The sequence below is a fragment of the Cannabis sativa genome, chromosome 7, assembly GCF_029168945.1.
Source record: "Cannabis sativa cultivar Pink pepper isolate KNU-18-1 chromosome 7, ASM2916894v1, whole genome shotgun sequence".
Taxonomy (NCBI): domain Eukaryota; kingdom Viridiplantae; phylum Streptophyta; class Magnoliopsida; order Rosales; family Cannabaceae; genus Cannabis; species Cannabis sativa.
The window spans coordinates 42,308,903-42,328,576 of NC_083607.1; the positions used below are offsets into that span (position 1 = coordinate 42,308,903).

Genomic DNA, 19,674 nt, shown 5'->3' on the forward strand with positions numbered 1-19,674 from the left:
TTTTCTGCACGTGGGTCCGACGGACCCGACCCAAACCCGATCGGTGAAGAGAATTTTGACGACCAAATTACGTGTTTTTAATCCCGAAATGATCCAAGTGAAAAAATAAAGAGATCTATGTGGATTTTATGCATCTAAAACACGTAAAAGTCGATTTTAATTCCAATGAAGATGAGTTGGGTCCAAAGGTGTTCTTCAAAAAAAAATTTCCAGATTTTGATGTTTATTCAAATCTTTTTCATGCACGAAATCACTCTATAATTTTATATGAATGTGATATTGCAATAAAGATTTAAAATATACACCCAAAAAAGATATATATAAATATATATATATTTTTTTTTTCTTAACGAAGAACGAAACTTAAAACTTTATGTATATATACATATATACGTATACAATATATATCACATAAAATTATCAATCCAATATGAAATATATATAATGAAAATATATATAATTATACATAAATATATAAATATATATATATGAAAAATGTATATATATATGAACAACTTTTATGCATATGGATATATATGTATGTATATGAAAATATATATATATGAACTGAATATGAATATATATATAAACTGAATATATATAAGTATATACGTATGAAAATATATATGTATATATATAATTGGGATTGAATGAATATGAATATATAAATATATACACGAACGAAAATAAATATATATATATCAACACTGAATTAAATATATATATATAAACACTGTATATACGAGTATATATATATAAATGAAACTCAAACTAAAATTAAGGCAGAGATATAAACCGCTCTGATACCAACTGTTAGACATTTATATGTATAATATAAAATATATGTATGTGTATATAACATGCGGAATAAATAAACATATACACTATATGAATATAAGGATCGAAATACCTCCAGCCATTGATTCTTTGAGCATTAGTCCCACATAAGCATGATCTGCAAAAGAAACCGATTGATGTGGGTAATCGGGCTTCCTCGCTCTCTCAACTCTCTTTAGATGGAATTTTGCTGTTATGAACAGAATGAGTGAGGAGCTCGGGGACCGAGACCCTATATTTATAGGTGAGATACTCCATCAGTATCTGCGCCACATTAATTGTCAGAATATTTTGATAATTAATTCAGGAAATCAAATCAGGTAATGAATATAGAAATCTGACCATATATAGAATATTACATAATTGATTTTGTCCAGATTTAATGAATATAAAATATTCATTTAACAGAAAATCAATTATTTATTTATTTCCTTAAATAGAAAATTATTTTCTTAATTAGAAAATAATTTCCATAAATAAAATATTCTAATAATTACAACTTTAGTTTCAAATAATAAAACATAATAAAATGTTATAATTGTTTAAAAATTTTAAATCAAATTAAATTACTACTGCCGCATATATATCTTTCTCTCCCCCCTTTTTTTTTCAAATTCCATTACCATTACCACTACTCTACACCCCCATATTATATCCATCAGCACCACGATAACCACCACCATTAGGGTAAATAGTGGCAAAAGTAACCACCACTACTCTACTGCCGCATATATATCTTTCTCTCCCCCCTTTTTAAGTTTGTAAGTGGCATAATCTCAATGTTTATTTTTAGCGGCAAAAGTACCTAATGTTTGTAAAACTGTAATTTTTCTTTAATTTCGTCAGTACAAACCCTGTTATTTTCTTAAACAGGCCACATATAAGGTCTAGATTCTTGATCATTAGGTCTAAACAAAAACATGTAGTATTAGTTACTTCCAAATGTTCCTTTGATAAATTTAAAACGGAATCTGTATTGGCAAAACTGAAGAAAATTTACAGTTTTACAAATATTGGGTACTTATGCCGCTAAAAATAAATATTAGGATTATGCCGCTTACAAACTTAAAACTTTAGGTACTTATACCGCTATTTACCCCCACCATTATTATCACCGCCAAACCAACCCTAACATCAATCCTTAATATTAAAGAAAGAAGCAAAAGACTGACAAAGTGTATTGAATCTGGAATATTTGCCATTATATAGGCTATATTACAAAGTAGACTATGTGACTAACTTGTCACTATCCTAACTAACCAACTAATTATATTACTAATTCTAATAGGCTCTTTCACCGTGGAGTGTAAAAGTTTTTTACAACCATCTTGAATACAATATTATGAAAATGATTAGGAAAGAGTAGAATTTAGTCAAGATATCCACTAAGTTTGTCTTGGAGGAGATATGGTTCATTTTGAGAGTTCTATTTTTTATCTTCTCTCGAACTATGTGGTAATCTATTTCCACATGCTAGATTCTTTCATGATAAATGAGATTTTCAACAATGTGGATTGCGGCACTATTTTCACAGTAAAGTTTGGACTAGAGAGTGATGGAAACATTGAAGTCTCTCAGGATGGAGATTAGCCAAGTGACTTCACAAGTTGCATTATTGGTCATAGACCGATACTCTGCTTTAGCGGATGATCTTGAAACAATTGGCTATTTCTTTGATTTTCGTAATAAGAGAGACTGTCCTAAGAATATACAGTATTCCAAGATGGATCTTTGAGTGTCAAGGCAAGCTGTACCCCAATGCAACATCATCAAAAGCTTGGAGCTGCAGGGGTTATGGAGTTGTTGCATAAAAAAGTAATCCTTGTTCAGGGGAGCCTTCGAAATAGTTTAGAATTCTAATTCCAGCTTGTTAATGTGGTTGTAAAGGAGCCTGAAGATACTGATTGAGCTTTTTAACAACATAGCTAATGTCAAGTCTAGTTATTGTGAGATAGGTCAACTTTCCAATGAGACTCCCGTAGAAAGTGCGATTAGACATCAAGTCACCTGAGTCATTATTGAGCTTGAAGTTTGGCTCCATTGTTGTGGACACATGTTTGGAACCAAGACATCCTGTATCTTGTAGTAACTGGATTGTGAAAGGTTGTTGTGTGACGGATATGCCTTTGTCACGACGAGAAATTTCAAGTCCTTAAAAGACATGCAAACTACCAAGATCTTTAAGTTTAAACTGAGCATCAAGAGTTTGTATGAAATTGATGAGTGCAGTAGTGTTTTTAGTTGCAATTATTATGTCATCAACATAAATGACAAGAGCTAGGAAGATACCTCGTGTATGATGAGTGAATGATAATTTTGAGATTGGTGGAAACCTTGTTTGAGAAGAGTGGAGCTAAGCTTAGCATACCACTATCTTGATGCTTGTTTTTAACTATACAAGCTTTTATTTAATTTGCATAAATCATTTTGTGGCATGACTCCTTTTGGAGTGTAATCTTGAGGTAGTTTGATGTAAACATTCTCATTGCGAGATCACCATGGAATGCATACTTTATGTGCATGTGGTGTAAATACCAATTTTTAATGGCAGCGAGAGCAAACAATTAATGTGATGAATGTAGCAAGTAGAGCATAAGTATCAAAGAAATTGATACCTTATTTTTGAAAAACTTGAGTCAAATACCATTAAATTTTTAAAATGACAAAAAATTGTTATCTATTCTCAATTTTGAAAACACACAATTCAGCCAAACAACCTGTAAGGATTTATATTAATTTTGCTCTAAGGAATTTGATAAATATGGTAGTAGCGTGGGAATTTCAAGGCATAATATTGTTAGAAAATTCCTCAAAATTGGGGTTATTAAGAGAATGAATATAGCTCTTTTAGAATGTGTGAAATGCATTTTAAAGGGTGTCGACCTAAGGAGGATGTTTTGGGGAGAAGTTCTCACAATAACCAAATACTTGATAAATAGATGTCCCTCAGTATCATTGAATTTCAAAACTCCTCAAGAAGTTTGGAATGGTAAGAAACCTATTTATTAACACTTAAAAGTGTTTGGATGCACAACATATGCACACATAAGACCAGATATGCTTGGGCCTAAAGCTATGAAAAGCATGTTCATTGGATACACCAATGGAGTTAAAAGGTACAAGTTGTGGTTCTTAGAAGAAGGTTTCAAGAAGTGCATCATTAACTTATATGTGCTTTTCAGAGAAGAAGAAATGCCAATTAAAATAAGTAAAGGTGCTGCCAACAGTGTGAATGAAACCAGAACATAGCTAGAAGTTCACAAAGGTGCAAATGTTCAACGACAAATTAATACAACTGGTCAAATTGAACACATTCAACAAGATGAGACAACGAGTGGGTTGAGTGATTACCAGTTAGCAAGGGACAAAAACAGAAGGGAGATCTAGGCCTCAAAAAGTCTAGGCTATGCAAATTTATTACATATGCCCTATGTGTTGCAAAATAAGAAATCAGTTCAGATCCCATTACTGTCCAAGAGGCTCTCAGCAAATTTGAAGAGAAAGCCTGGAAATAGGCTAAGGATGATGAAATGGAGTCATTAAAGAAAAGCAAAGCATGGATTTTAGTTAACCGACCTAGAAAAAGACAAGACTTGTAGGCTACAAATAGATCTTAAAATTGAAGGAAGGAATATAAGAAGTTGAAAGAGCAAGATTAAAGGCTAGGCTAGTAGCGAAAGGTTTTACACAATAGGATGGAGTTGATTTTAATGAAATTTTCTCTCCTATTGTAAAATGGCTTCACTTCACGTCATACTTGTTAGAGTAGCCAAACATAACCTTGAGGTAGATCAAATGGATGGAAAAACAATATTTCTTCATGGTGAACTAGGAGAACAAACCTACATGGATCAACCTCAAGGGTATTAAAATGGAAATCCTAATGAAGTTTTTCTTCTAAAGAGGTCTTTATTTGGACTAAAACGGGCTCCAAGGCAATTAAACATCAGGTTTGACAGTTTTATCACTAGTATTGGTTTCTAAAAGAGTACGTATGATCTATGTGAATACTTCAATCAACATATATACTAACTATTGTATGTTGATGATGCCCTAATTGTTGGAAAGTGTAAGAGTGAAATCAAAAAAATCAAGAAAAGGCTTAGTGAGGAGTTTGAGATGAAGGATCTTGTCAAGGACAAAAAAAATTCGAGAATAGAGATTGATAATGGTCATCAAGGGGTCATTAAACTATCACAAGCAAGCTACTTAAAGAAAGTGTTAGCAATGTTTGGAATGGATAACTCTAAAGCTGTTTCAACACCTCTAGCTCAACATTTCAAATTGTCTCAATCTTAGAATCCTCAAACTAATGCAGAAAGAAAGCTCATGAAAAAGTTACTTACATTAGTATTGTGGAAGCGTAATGTATGCCATGGTCTGTACTAGTTCAGACCTGGCGCATGTCTTAAGTGTTGTGAGTACATTCATGGCTAATCTTAAAGGTGATCAGAGGTCAACTGTCAAATGGATACTCAGGTACTTTAAAGGCTCACTTAACCTAAGATTAATCTAGCTGACATGTTAACAAAGAGTGTGAGCTTGACAAAGTTCAAGCGCTCTCTATGTCTACTCAATATACACAAGTGATAATATTTTAAAATCATTTCTTGGTTCATCAACTTATTAGCTTTGTTCCAGTTTAAATGACTATTCTAAGGTTGATTTGTAGCATTTTAGATCAATCATTTGAGTTGTCTGTTGCTGATGTGTAACAAGCTTTTCACAGCTTTCCTGATTAGGCTTAGCTGACAGGTTTACTTAACTGTCCTATGTCTATAAATAGACTTTATCACAATCATTTTAATAAGAAAGAGAAAATACTTGTCTCTATGAGGATTGTAACAAGTAGGGGTAGGCATCCAATCCAATCCAATCTTTTTTTTCCTCATCCGATCCAATCCAATTAGTAATTGGATTTAAAAATCATCATCCGATCCAATCCAATTAGACCTCAAGATCCAATCCAATTTTGATTTTTTAATTGGAAATCCAATTACACACCTAAATTTCAATATTAACTTAAAAATATTAAGAAAAATACGTGCATCAGATCTTAATTTCCTCATTGGTAAGGTATTGTGTAATTCTAAAATGCTAATCTACTTAAAGTAATCTGTCTTGTACTGATCTCAATTATGAATAAAGTCTCATAGTTATTCACATGTTATTTTTAATCTTCCTGATCATTTTTATTATGGCTTACAAATCAATTTTCATTTTGATTTCTTTACAATTTTGTTTACAAACTCTTTGATTAATTTTGTGTCTGTTAATTGCTGTTATGTTCTTCAGAGTGATATGGGCTGTTAAATCAGTGTCAACCTTACCGTTACAAAATGATATAGAAGTGATAAAACTCTCCTTGTAGATTTACTACAATAATTCTTAGACAAAAGAAAATTAAAAAATACAGCAATACACTGTATATGATATGAACTTAGTTTGCTTAAGATGCTTTGAAAAGTTCTTCATAAGGTTTAAGAACAATTAATATTTATTAACACTTTGCATTGATGACAATGTATATGTATTCTCTAGTCGATTGGTGTTGTTACAAACGGGGTTTTCTAGTTTACGAAAAATGTTACCGTTTCTGGTAACTAAACTAACATTTTTTTTTTCTATTCAGTTCACTAAAAATTCATTTTCAAACAAATGTAGAACTATATTGAACTTTGAAATAGTTCATGAATTTATTTAAGGTATGTCAAACTTTGTTTCATTTTAACAGATTTATGTTTTAAATATTTAGACAAAATTAGAGTACTTTACTGGTTTTCTGCGCAACCAAAATTTGGATTACCAAATGGTTTTTCTTATAAATTATTTTCTCGAGAAACATTAAGGCAAAGTTTGATCTGGATTCAAGACGAATATATAGAAATGAACCTATTTTGATTTTAGTGTTGTTTCTTTGATGTTTCCTTTAAGATTTGTCCTTCAAGTCCTTCCTTCCATTTTATGCAAGCATCAAACTCTATCTTGTTATGCTTCATTGCTCTTGAGCTTCATAATACACTCAAATTAACTTCTTAAAATATAAATCATGGAACATTCACTACAAAAAATCTCATTTTTAGTCACAATAAAATTTGTAACTAAAAGTGAAAAAGCAGCGACTAATTATAAATAATAATTCTTATGTTGTGATTAAAAGTCTGTGACTAAAGATATTAGTCACAAAAATCAATTTGTTGTGACTAAATGTGTTTTAAGTCACAATACTTGTTGTGACTAAAACTATATTAGTGATAATTGTATCTAAATACTATATTTTAGTGACAAGTTACTTTTTGTTATCCTTAAAAGTCACCTTTAGTTACAAAAAATTTATGTTGTGATTAAAAAGTTGTCACTAAAAGTTATTAAATCAAATTATATAGGACCTGATAGTTAATTGCATCCATAACGATATGATATTTAAGAAGATACTAGACACTAATGGTACCTTTTAGCATCTTCTTTAAACCATGTCTAGAGGGTGTTTGATATAGTAGGTTATTGGAAATTGGAATGTACAACCAAACTATGTTTGGTATGGTTTTAGTGGAGAGTTTATGTTTTTGTTGTCTTAACTTTCAATTTATTCATTTTTTAGGTAATTTCAAACTCTTTAAACACTTAAGTTTGAGATTCTTTTAGTCTCAATATCTCTGAATTAAAAACTAACCATGTAAAACTCTTACATCAAACACACTCCATTAATATTATTCATCTTTTGTAATTTCTGTTCTTTTTACATTATAAGAGTTCAATTTTATATTAGACAATATCTATAAAAAAAAATATGTACATGAAATAGTAAAGTTATCCTTAATAGGTGATGAGGGGCATTTGAACTAGGGTTATTTACAAAAATATTGAGAAAAAAACATATAAGCTTTGATATATATGGCATATAAAACTAAAGTGTATAAAATATGATCTTTTTTTTTTAAAAAAAAAAATTAATATGGAAAAAACTATTATATATGAGGTGAAATACTAAAAAAAAAAACTTTGAAATTGTATTTCTTTTTTTCTTTTTAAGAAAATAATGTCAACTGAAGTAGTTTTTTTTTTTTTTTACAAAACTGAAGCAATAGCAAAACAATTTTATTTAGACGATAAATTAATAAACTAATTAATTCTATGTAATCAAAAACTAGTTTCTTAATGAAAAAAAACAGTTACAAATACTAAAACTCATATAAATTTTACAAGTTTCTTAGAGGCTTTGAGACATGACAACCGAGCCATTCGTTAGAGTTACTGCTATGCCAAAAAAGTCGATGGAGTTTGCTGACGGTGCCGGAAAGTCACTGGAGTTGCTGAGCCAGAAAAGTCGTCGGAATCGGTATCGTCATCGGAAAAAATCACTAAAAAAATCGTTGGAGTTAGACGTGGGAATCTATCTCACAGAATACAATCATTTATTAGCTAATTAGAAATCTCACCAATGATATCAGTTTCTTAAAATAACAACAAAAAAAAAAAACCTAAACCTAATTACATTTTTTTTTAAAAAAAAACTAACATTTAAACACGGGCACCAATTATTTAGTACAACAAACTAAAAAATTGAGCATACATAAGACACATAAACAAACTTGTTTCCTATTAAAAAAAACTAGTTTCAAAAATTATAAATAAACAATTAAGAAATTGAATAGGCATAAGACACCTAAGAAAAAAAATTCAAATAAACGTATAAAACTATAAGAAGATAAATTGAAAAAGAAAACATACTTAAAAAAAAAACAAAAATGTATCAAGGATGAATTCTTAAAACTTGGATTAATTTACTTTTTTTTTTCTTGGTATGGAAGAAGTTCCTCCTCCGAGTGAACACTTAAAATCTTTAGCAACATCTTCAATTACATTTTTACAAGAGGAGTTAGATTCCATCTGAATAAAAACACAAAAAATAAATCGCAATTTCATCATACAACAACAACGAACATTATGAAACTAAATAAATACTATTTTGGTCACACAACAACAATGAAAATTATGAAACAAAATATAAATGATATACAATAAAAATAACTTAAACTAATTTCATCAGTCAACCAAATAAAAAATTACAAAAAAATACTAACAAATATAATCAGAACAACACACATGCAATGCACAACAATAATCTAAAAAAAATAAATTATAGATATAAAAACCAATTTTAAAACTGCACAACTAACAATTTATAGCGTTGATAAATTTATAGACATAAATATTATTCCATTGCATTTTATAGATTTATATTCCGTAATAATTTTGAAAGCTAGCAATGAAAATGTCATTGCGGAAGTGACATTTCCTAAAAAAAATGCTAAAAGTGTCTAGCACCCTTATATGTGCTAATATCTCTATTGGTCCAACTAAGTTTCGAGTCCAATATAGTTTAATATAATAATTGTTAAGAAGTAGCGTTAGCCAATCACGGTATATTTAGAAGTGCTAGACACTATTGTGGCTAATAACATTGCTCAATAAATAAATATTATGTATAAAAAATTCTATTTTTTTTATTTTTTTATTTTAATTTTATACCAAAAAATTCTACAATTGTTGTGGCACAACTCAAAGTGTTCAAGTAATTTTTTTTTTTTGTATAAATATAATAATATATCATTTTATTGTTTTATTTAATAAATCATGCTATTTTATTAATCACAATCTATTAAAATAATCGTCTGTAATCTAATCGGGACATCTTTCCTATTGGAGACATGACCATGATTAAAATTAGAAAAACGAACTAAATAATCAGCAGACTAATTCTCATCAGATAAAAAATTTAAAAATAAAATCATATTAAAAAGATTGCAGCATCACAGTTTACTTTAAGAACACTTGTATTCAGTTTCATCTACCGCTTAGAGGACACAACAGTAGAAACTATTAGAGTAGGTTTATTCATCCTCGTAACTTGAGTACTCAACTCTTGTACAAGGTACGTAACTGCACTACATACAACTACTTCAGTCACAGAGAACTTGTTATATATTCCTAACTGCTAATATCAATATGATGGCGAGCACTCAAAATCATGTCACATGGAAAAGACTACTCACCACAGCAAAAATCCTATCGCAATGGCAAAACATAACCCTGATGAAGCCGCAACTATGCTAGGAAAGGCGGCGGGCCTGCCCAGAGAAAAAAAAAATAACCTCTTATAGCTATAAATATAGGAACGAAAAACCCTACAATAAAGACATTTTTATATTATTGAAAAATTATTGTTAGTTTTATTTTATCGGATGTGATTATGATCATTGTTTTTTCGTATAGTAATAATGGAAGGAACCAATGTGTTGAATTCGACGAGTACAGTTCTTCGTATTCATGGAGCTGAAGGAACAGAAATGGTAAAGCAAATTAATACTGTTGCTTCAATTGATGGAAATATTAATGCAAATGGTATCCACATCAACAATATATCTTCAGCTCAACCACGTTACCCTTCTCAACATTTGCTCATCAACAGCAGTAAGATACATACAATTATATAGATATTCCCTTTCAAATTAAAGAGCATAAATACCATTTCAAATAACATCAGCAAGTACTGTAGTAATATTAATAGTCACATTAAACTAAATTGATTTTTCTTTTTCCCTGGAAACGCAGAAGAAGCTAGAAAAATGTACTTGGATTTCGGTGTGCCACTTTACAAAGCCGCATTAAGAGGTGATTGGGAAACTGCAAAGGCGATTCTAATGAAAGATTCGAGACTTTTAACTGCAAGTATCTGCAAAGGAGGCCAGACTGTTCTCCACTTCGCTGCTGGAACAAAGCACGTCCACTTCGTGGAGGCACTGGTGAAAATGATGACAGAGGATGAGTTAGAACTCGCAGACAAGAAAGGGAACACCGCTTTCTGTTCTGCTGTGGCGACGGGGGAAGTACAAGTGGCTATGATTATGCTCCGGAGGAACCCAAATTTGGCAACCATTAGAGGTGGAGGGGATGATCATAAGGTGACGCCACTCTATATGGCAACCATGTTTGGACGCTCCGAAATGGCATCGTGGTTGTACCCCATAACTAAGGAAAGTCTTGAGGAGAAGGACCGCATTGGAATTTTTTTTAGTTGCATCTGCACTGGCCTTTATGGTAAGTATATCAATTCCCTAGATGTCAACATATTTCATTGAAGTTCTACAACACATACTCAAAGACCATTCAAACTGAACAATAAGTTAGGAAAAAGGCTAGAATAACTAACTCTATACCTCAAAAAATGCAACCGGTTTTATACTGGTTCATCCAATATATCACCTACTCTAGTTTTCTCTAAGATAGCATTTGGTGAGAAAGAATGATAACATATAAATAAGAATAATAAAATTAGAAATAGGAATAAAATAGAATCTAACTTAAAATGCAAAATAATAATAATAATAATAATAATAATAATAATAATAATAATAATTGTAGATTTTTGAATAATGGCTTGAATTATTTTATTCACCAAAGAATTACATATAAATAGATAGATTACAAAGCTATACAAATAACTTAGGTCAACTAATCTCCTAAAAATCAGGGATATACAATATATATTAAAGAATAAGATAATTCTAATTCCTAAATAATTGATACACAATAAATATAAAATATTTACATAAATCTACACTCCCCCTCAAGTTGGGTAATGTATATCAAACATTCCCAACTTGCACACTAATTCATCAAAGACAGTTCTGGGAAGGGCTTTGGTAAGAACATCGTCTCTTTGCAGTCTTGATGGAGTATAGATAGTTTGAATTGTGGCATTTTTAATCTTCTCAGTAATGAAATGTCTATCTATCTCAATATGTTTTGTCCTGTCATGATGAACATGATTTTTAGCGATACTAATAGCAGCCTAACTATCGCAAAGCATTTTAATGGACTCTCCTGCAAATAGTCGTAGTTCACTCAGTAATCGTTTTAGCCAAATCCCTTCACAAACACCTAGAACAAGAGCTCTAAATTCTGCTTCAGCTGAACTTCTTGAAACCACTGATTGTTTCTTACTTCTCCAAGTCACTAGATTACCCCAAACATAAGAACAATATCCTAAAGTACTCCTCCTATCTATTACGTCTCCTGCCCAGTATGCATTAGTGTAGACTTTGATCTCTCTGCTATCACTTTTCTTAAATAGAAGACCTTTCCTAGGATTCATCTTGAGGTATCTTAAAATTCTAGTAACAACTTCCATGTGTTCTTCAGTGGGATTGTTCATGTATTGACTGACAACACTAACTGAAAAACCAATGTCAGGTCTGGTATGAGATAGGTAGATGAGGCGTCCAACTAACCTTTGATATCTCCCCCTATCTACTGATGTCATGTCCTTTCCTAAACCCATTTTCTTGTTGGAATCGTTTGGAGTTGAGGAATCAGTATGTTATCAATAATAGAGACAAATGCCTAATAGGATGGTGATAATGCTTTGTAAGATACAAAATTACCAATAGGATGCTTTGTACATGCGCGAACTCCCTTTCTCAATGCAATTGGCAAATCTAAATCATCATTTAGTTGCACAACCTTATCATGGTTAGAATTACTTAAACCTGAATGAGTTTCTAGGGAATGAGGATCCGGTTCCATTGCATGGTGGTCCTCCAGATGTGTTGTGTGCTCTATATCTTTACCAGATATTTTCCTTCTCGTATAGACATGAATTTCTGGTTTTTGACAAGGTGCAAGAGCAATGGGTGGACTTGGACAATGTTCAATGATTTGGGAATCCATGAGTTTAGAGGAGGATGAGACTTGACTTTCTATGACTTGAGAGTCGGAAGAATTCTCATGGTGAACACTAGGAGATGAAGTATTATTAATAATCGGAATAGTGTCCCGAAGATGAGATTCACCTGCATTCTCCCCCTAAATCTCAGTTTTGTAGTAAGCATGATTTTCAAAAAAGGTGACATCCATAGTGTTATACATTTTCCGAGTTATAGGAGAATAACATTTATAACCCTTTTGATGAGAGGAATAACCAAGAAAAATGCATTTGATAGATTTAGGGTCTAGCTTACTATGATTTTGAGAATGAAGATGAACGAAGGCGGTGCAGCCAAAGATCTTAGTATCAAGAAGACTAATGAATTTTTTATGAGGGAATTCTCTCAAAACCGCGTGACATGGAGTTTGAAAGTTGAGTACTCGAGATGGCATTCTGTTGATTAGATAGGTGGCTGTAAGAACGGCTTCACCCTAGAAAAGTTTCAGGACCTGAGTAGAAAATATGAGAGAACGAGAAACTTCTAAAATATGTCTATTTTTCCGTTCAGCAACCCCATTTGGTTGGGGAGTATCAACACATGAGCTTAAGTGTAGAATGCCTTGTTGTGTGAGATAAGGATCGAGAATAGAATTGAAGAAATATTTGGCATTGTCAGTCTTAAGGATTTGAATTTTAGTAAGAAATTGAGTTTGAATCATACAATGAAAGTTTTTAAAAATTTCACTTACTTCTGATTTTGATTTCATGAGAAACACCCAAGTTAATCTAGTATGATCATCGATAAAAGATACAAACCATCTATGTCCAGTTATATTGTTTACGCGTGAGGGACCCCACACATCTCTATGGATCAATGAAAAAGGTTTGGAAGATTTATATGGTATTCTAGAATAGGTACTTCGAGTGTGTTTCGCAAATTGACAAATTTCACAACAAAAAAGTTTTGGATTTTTATTAGTAAATAAAGATGGAAACATTTTGACAAATATAGAAAATTTGGATGAACAAGACGATAGTGCCACAACATAATATCACTATTTTTATGTGAAATAGATTGATTATTTAAAGAAAAAAAACTGAATTTCGGAGTTATCCTAACGGAAGGAGTGTAATCTTGTAGGATGTAGAGCCCATAACACATCTTAGCACTGCCAATCATCTTCCCCGAATCCAATTCCTGAAACACACACAAATTTGAGTAAAACTTAGTCACACAATTTAGGTCACGAGTAAATTTACTAATTGACAGTAAATTACAATCCAGTTTAGGCACATAGAGAACAGAAGTGAGAGTTAGATTCTTATTTATGTTGACTGAACCCAAACCCTCAACCTTAGAAAACGTGTCATCTGCAATTTTCACTGTATGATGCTCTGTACTTGTGTGAAATTCAGACAAAAAATTTGCATTTCCTGTCATATGATCTGATGCCACCGAATCAAGAATCCAAGGGTTAGTAGTTCTTTTATTGACAATAAAAGCTACCGAAAGGTTGCATTGCATGGCCAAATGTTCTGTACCAGGTGTAGTATCAGGCTTTGAAGCGATGTGTGACTGACTTAGGAGTTTTTGAAGTGCCTCTAACTGCGCTTTAGTGAACGGTGATGAATCAGATGTGTCCCCATTTCCTACAACAGTAGCAGTATTTAGAGTGATAGTGACGTTCTAGTGACTCTCTTTGCCTTTCCATGATTTCGGCTTCCAATCGGCAGGCTTTCCATGAAGTTTCCAGCAAGTATCTCTGAAATGCCCGGATTTACGACAGTGATCACACCATGGTCGACCCTTCTGCTGTCCTCTTGAGTAGGAAAAAGAGAAGCGCCCATCATGACCTTCTTTCTGCTTTCTTCATGTCGAACCTCTGAGAATGCTTCTTTGACAGTTGGAAGTGGCTTGATACTCATGATTCTACTCCAGACAGCATCAAGTTCCTTGTTGAGACCATGAAGAAATTTGAAAGTTCTTCTTTTCTCTACAATACTTACGTATAGAGCAGTATCATCTGCACACTTCCAAGAATAAGTTTCAAACAAATCTAATTGATGCCAAAAATGAGTAAGAGTGTTAAAATATTGTGTGACTGTAGTATCTTCTTGGCGGAGATCATAAAGATCAGCATCAATCTCAAATAATTCTGATGTATTATCAGAACTAGAATAAGAATCTTTGAGAGCATCCCAAAGTTCCTTAGCTGTCGAATATAAGAGAAAATTTTCTCCTATATCATTATTCATTGAACTAACAAGCCAAGATTTGATCATGTGGTTATCTGTTTTCCAATTTTTATACTTTGGATCGTCTAGTTTTGGAGTCTCAATCTCCCCAGTGAGATATTCTTCCTTCCCCTTTCCACCGATATACATCATTACTGACTGTGACCATTGAAGATCATTATGGCCATTGAACTTGTGGCTGGTGACCAGAGAAACAACATCATTGTGAGATGAAGAACCTGTTGATGCATGTGGATTAGAGAGGGTTGATGGATAGGAGCATGCATCTGAGTTTAGGCTGTCTTTTCCAGTAGCCATGAAGAATGTGATGTGTTGAAAAGATGAGAAGAGCTGGTGCGAATTTAGGGGCTGGTGCGATTTTAGGCTGGTTAAAAAAAATGCGACTAAGATGGTGGTGCGATTAGGGCAGAGAAGAAAAGAAAAAAAAAATTAAGCGATTAGGGCATAGAAATTTTTAACCGGCTCTGATACCATGTAGATTTTTGAATAATGGCTTGAATTATTTTATTGACTAAATAATTACATATAAATAGATAGATTACACAGCTATACGTGGTAGATAAAGCTACTTCTTTTTATAAATTTAACTTTCAACTTATGCATCCACCAAATGTTGTGAATGCATACCCTGTTATAGACCTCTGGTGTTTATAGTTCCTGCATAATCAGAGTCAACACACCCTGCAATTTAAGCGTCAAACACTGCATTATTCTTGTACATCAATCTCGCACTTGCAGTTCCTGTTAGGTACCTAAGTATCCACATAACTGCATTCCAATGTTCTTTGCCTAGATCAGAGATGAGCCTTCTTACCATACTCAATGCATAAGCCAAGTCTTGTCTTGTGCACACCATGCAATACATCAAGCTTCCTACACATGAAGCATAAGGCACTGTGTCCATATTGATCTTATCCTCTTCTTTTGTTAGTGCTTGATCTTGTGACAACTTGAAATGTGAGGCTAATTGTGTGGAAACCATCTTAGCTTCACTCATACCAAATTTATTAATAATTTTTTGTATGTACCCCTTCTTTGGTAGAAACGCTTTCTCAAGTCTTTCTATCTTGAATTCAATTCCTAGTATTTTTTTAGCCACTCCAATTTTTTTCATTTCGGATTCTGAACTAAGCTAATCTTTCAACATGTTAATGGTCTTTCTTTCCTTCCCAATGATTGTCATCTACATACAGTAGTAGCCCACATGGTGTACTATTGTAGTAGACACGTGAGTCATATTCACTCCTGGTATAACTAGTTTGCAGCATGAATTCATGGAACCTCAAGTTCCATTATCTTGGAATTTATTTAAGTCCATAGAGGGATTTTTTTCGAAAGCGTACTTAGTCTAGTTTCTTGCTTTTGTGTCCATCTGGTTCCGCCATATAGATCTTTTCTTCAAGTTTTCCATGCAAAAAAGTAGTCTTCACATCCATTTTATCCCTTCCATACCAAACATTGACACTTTTGCAATCATTATCCTGATTGAAGTTTGCTTTACCACTTCTGAGAAATGTCATTATAATCAATGCCTTTCTCTGGTTGAACCCCTTTTCTACCAACCTAGCTTTGAACCTCATCTCTTCTTCTTGAAAACCTTCTTTGTGCATGAAAATCTATTTGCAACCTATTACCCTCTGTCCTTTTGGTAAAGGGACAACAATCCATATTGTATTCTTTCTAAGTGAGCACATCTCATAATTTATGGCTTTGATCCATTTCTTTATGTGCTTACCAGTAATAACTTCTCTATAATTAGTAGGTTACTGGCAATCATTGTTTATAATGATGAGTAGGTCACCAGTAATAACTTAAAATAATATAAAAAAAATTATGAAATTTCAATCATTGTTATAAACTTTCATGTGGACAATAATAAATTGTTATTAGCAAAAAAATATCAAATTGTATCACCTTAACTTTAAAAGAAACACAACTCATTAATCTCATTAACATGGCTGACAAAAAAAGAAAAAAAAAATATTAAAACCAGTTTTATAAAAACATAACTCATACTCTAATTTAATAAGTTGTCTAAGTGATTTGATTTGATTTTTAGTTAGCACTTAGGGCCCGTTTGGCACAGCTTTTGGAAAAGCTAAAAGCTACATTTTGAAAAAGCTGTGATAAAAATGTATTTGGTAAACAATCAAAAAACAGCTTTTTGAAGAATTTTTGGAGAAGCTACAGCTAAAAGCTGAAGCTGCTCAAACCTAACTTTTAGAAAAAGTTGTTTTGATAATAATTGTTTTTGTACTAAAACCATATTTACTTTTATTATATATTAAAAAAAATTAAAATAAACTATTTATAATAAAATAAATAATTATTTAATCTCTTATTTTTTTTTTAAAAAAATTAATTTATATTTTATTTTAATATTAACAAACAACATCAACCTAGAATTTTTCTTATATACTTTAGTTTCTATTTTTTTTTTACATTTGATAAAACATAATAAAAAAATAATATAAATTATTTTTATCAAATGCATACAAATTTATATTTGAAAAAAAAAAATTAAAAAAAAATATATAAAAATAAAATATTACATAAAATAAGTTTTTACATATTTGTGATTATAATAAACAAGATTATAACGTTATCATTATCATTATAATAACTCACAGTACTTTGAAATTTATAATTTACCAAACACTCACCTCAGCTTTTTTCCACAGCTTTGCTACAGCTGCTTTTCCTCATAGTTTTGCTACAGCTACTTTTCCTCACAGCACAACTACAGCTGTTTTTTCCCACAGCACAGCTGTGCCAAACTGGCCCTTAAAAAAGACATCACAGAATAATAATATGATTTCATGTAGATAATAATATTAAAAAATAGGTGGTTCCCTCAATATTGTTGGTCAGCTCTTAAAAAGATCGTCTTTATCTTAGCTTGGACCCAGTGGAGAAAATAATAGCCAAAGACATTGATATTTGCAAAAGCTAAACTTATTTTCTTTTCTCTTTCTTAAAGAACAAACAAAAATTATCCTTCCTAAATTTCTTAAGATTATAAGAGTAGATATCATATTTTCTTATATTGTCATTTAAACAAATGTCAAAACTTCTAATTGTTTCTCTAATTCACTTTCACTCAAAAAGATCGAGAGAAAGGGTGAGAAGGAATTAAAACATCACGTAGAGCTTTGGGGGTGTTGTCTATGGTCCTCCTTGTCCATTCAATTGTAGGAATAGCTTCGCCAGAGCTAGCAGTGACCGCGAGAAATATACAATAACAGAGATGAAAGGAGAAAATAAAAAAAATAATAAAGATAAATACAAAAGGCAAAGACTTTAAAAAAAGAAAAGAAAAAGAAAAACAAACTCACCAAAAATTTAGTCCCTGCATTAAAATGAGCTAACAATCATATGTGAAAGTTTTTTAAGCCAAAATCTTCAAAGCCCACCTTCCAAAATCACCAAAACTGGATGAAAAAATTACCCAGATACCAAAAAGCTTGTCTTTCCTTCTCATGTCTAACACTCTTAACTTTCTTCTTCTAACAACTGAAACTTTTTTTGTTAACATCCAAAAAAAGAAGTATATTTAAATTTAAAAGTTGAAAACTTTACAAAAAGATCAAAACTTTTGCAGAGGTTAAGTGAGAAGATTTCAAAAGCTGGGAGAGATCAATGCATTGGTAATGGGTTAAATTTATTAACATGCAACTCCAGTGAGTTCAGCTCTAAAATGGGTCTGACAAAAGTTGCAGAGAGAGGGAAGAAAGAGAGAGACTTTGAAAAATGAAAAAGTCTAAAGAGAAGAGTGAAATTGAAAATTGGGAGGGGAGGGGCATGAGGCTTTCAAAAATACTTTTATAAAGGTAATAAATGGTATTTGCAGTGGTCACGTTACGATATTTAAACGTTAAACTCAGAGCTCAACGATATCTTATGCTGATGGCAAGGAACACATAAGGAGATCTAGAGTTAGAGTCAGGCGGGTCCATTGAGTAGCCGCGGCATTGAGGTTAGAGCAGCCTACAACACCTACAAAGGACAAGGACGAAAGGAAGGAGCTAGTGTCGGCCATTAGAGAGAGAAAGTTTAGGGTTGATTTGAGAAGAGACTCATTAATACAAAATATGGGATTTAAAAAAGGAGTTTACTTAAATATGGCACATTCAAACCCATATAAAAGCCCAATAATAAAAGAAAGTCATAAAAATGATCAAACTTAGAATTGTCATATTTAAGTAAAAAAAATGTAAAATCCCATATTTCATGTAAATTTTACAGAGTGGGGAAAACATACAAGTGGTGAGAAACTGGACAACTTTTAAGACTCTCACTAATAGAGTTAGCTAATATAGGTGTTAGGTGTAAATGTCAATTAGTTAAGTTAGTTAGTCTTTCATCCTAACTAACTGAGTTTCTCTATGCCTATATAAACTCAGCTCATGTATTCCAGCAGTATATCGAGTAATAAAACAATATTCAATTCCAATTGCTCTATTTTTCTCTCATATGATATCAGAAGTATCTCTGCCCATTGCTTCCATTGCCAGACCTTCAACTTGATTCTAAGATGGTGCTCCTCCATCCACGGTCGACCCACCAGCATCTGACATCACGTCTGATCCTCATGCCGGTCCTAATCTAAATTCCTCAGCAGTTCCTCGCAGAAATCAAACTACAAGGCCTCCATCGCAGAACACAAGATCAATCCACCATTGTCGACGATCACCACACCAAAACTCTTCATGCCAATCGCCCTGTCAATGATGGTCATTCTAGTCCTTTCTTACTCAGCACTGGTGATCATCCTGGACTTGTGCTTATGTCCACCGTCCTCAATGACAGCAACTATCAAACTTGGAAAAAAGGAATCACCACGGCTCTCGTTGCCAAGAACGAGATTACAT

General features: G+C 32.2%; 1 protein-coding gene across 4 annotated transcripts in view; it reads left to right on the forward strand.

Annotated features, from left to right (window-relative positions):
- Positions 1-19,674, forward strand: part of LOC115697112 (ankyrin repeat-containing protein ITN1) — a 49,212-nt gene that overhangs the window by 7,288 nt on the left and 22,250 nt on the right. For all 4 annotated transcript variants that reach the window (XM_030624018.2, XM_030624019.2, XM_061118871.1 and 1 more), the window contains 2 exons: positions 10,114-10,311; positions 10,453-10,938. In XM_030624018.2, coding sequence (XP_030479878.1) covers positions 10,119-10,311; positions 10,453-10,938 — 679 coding nt within the window. In that variant the 5' untranslated portion in view covers positions 10,114-10,118. The remainder of the gene's footprint in view (positions 1-10,113; positions 10,312-10,452; positions 10,939-19,674) is intronic.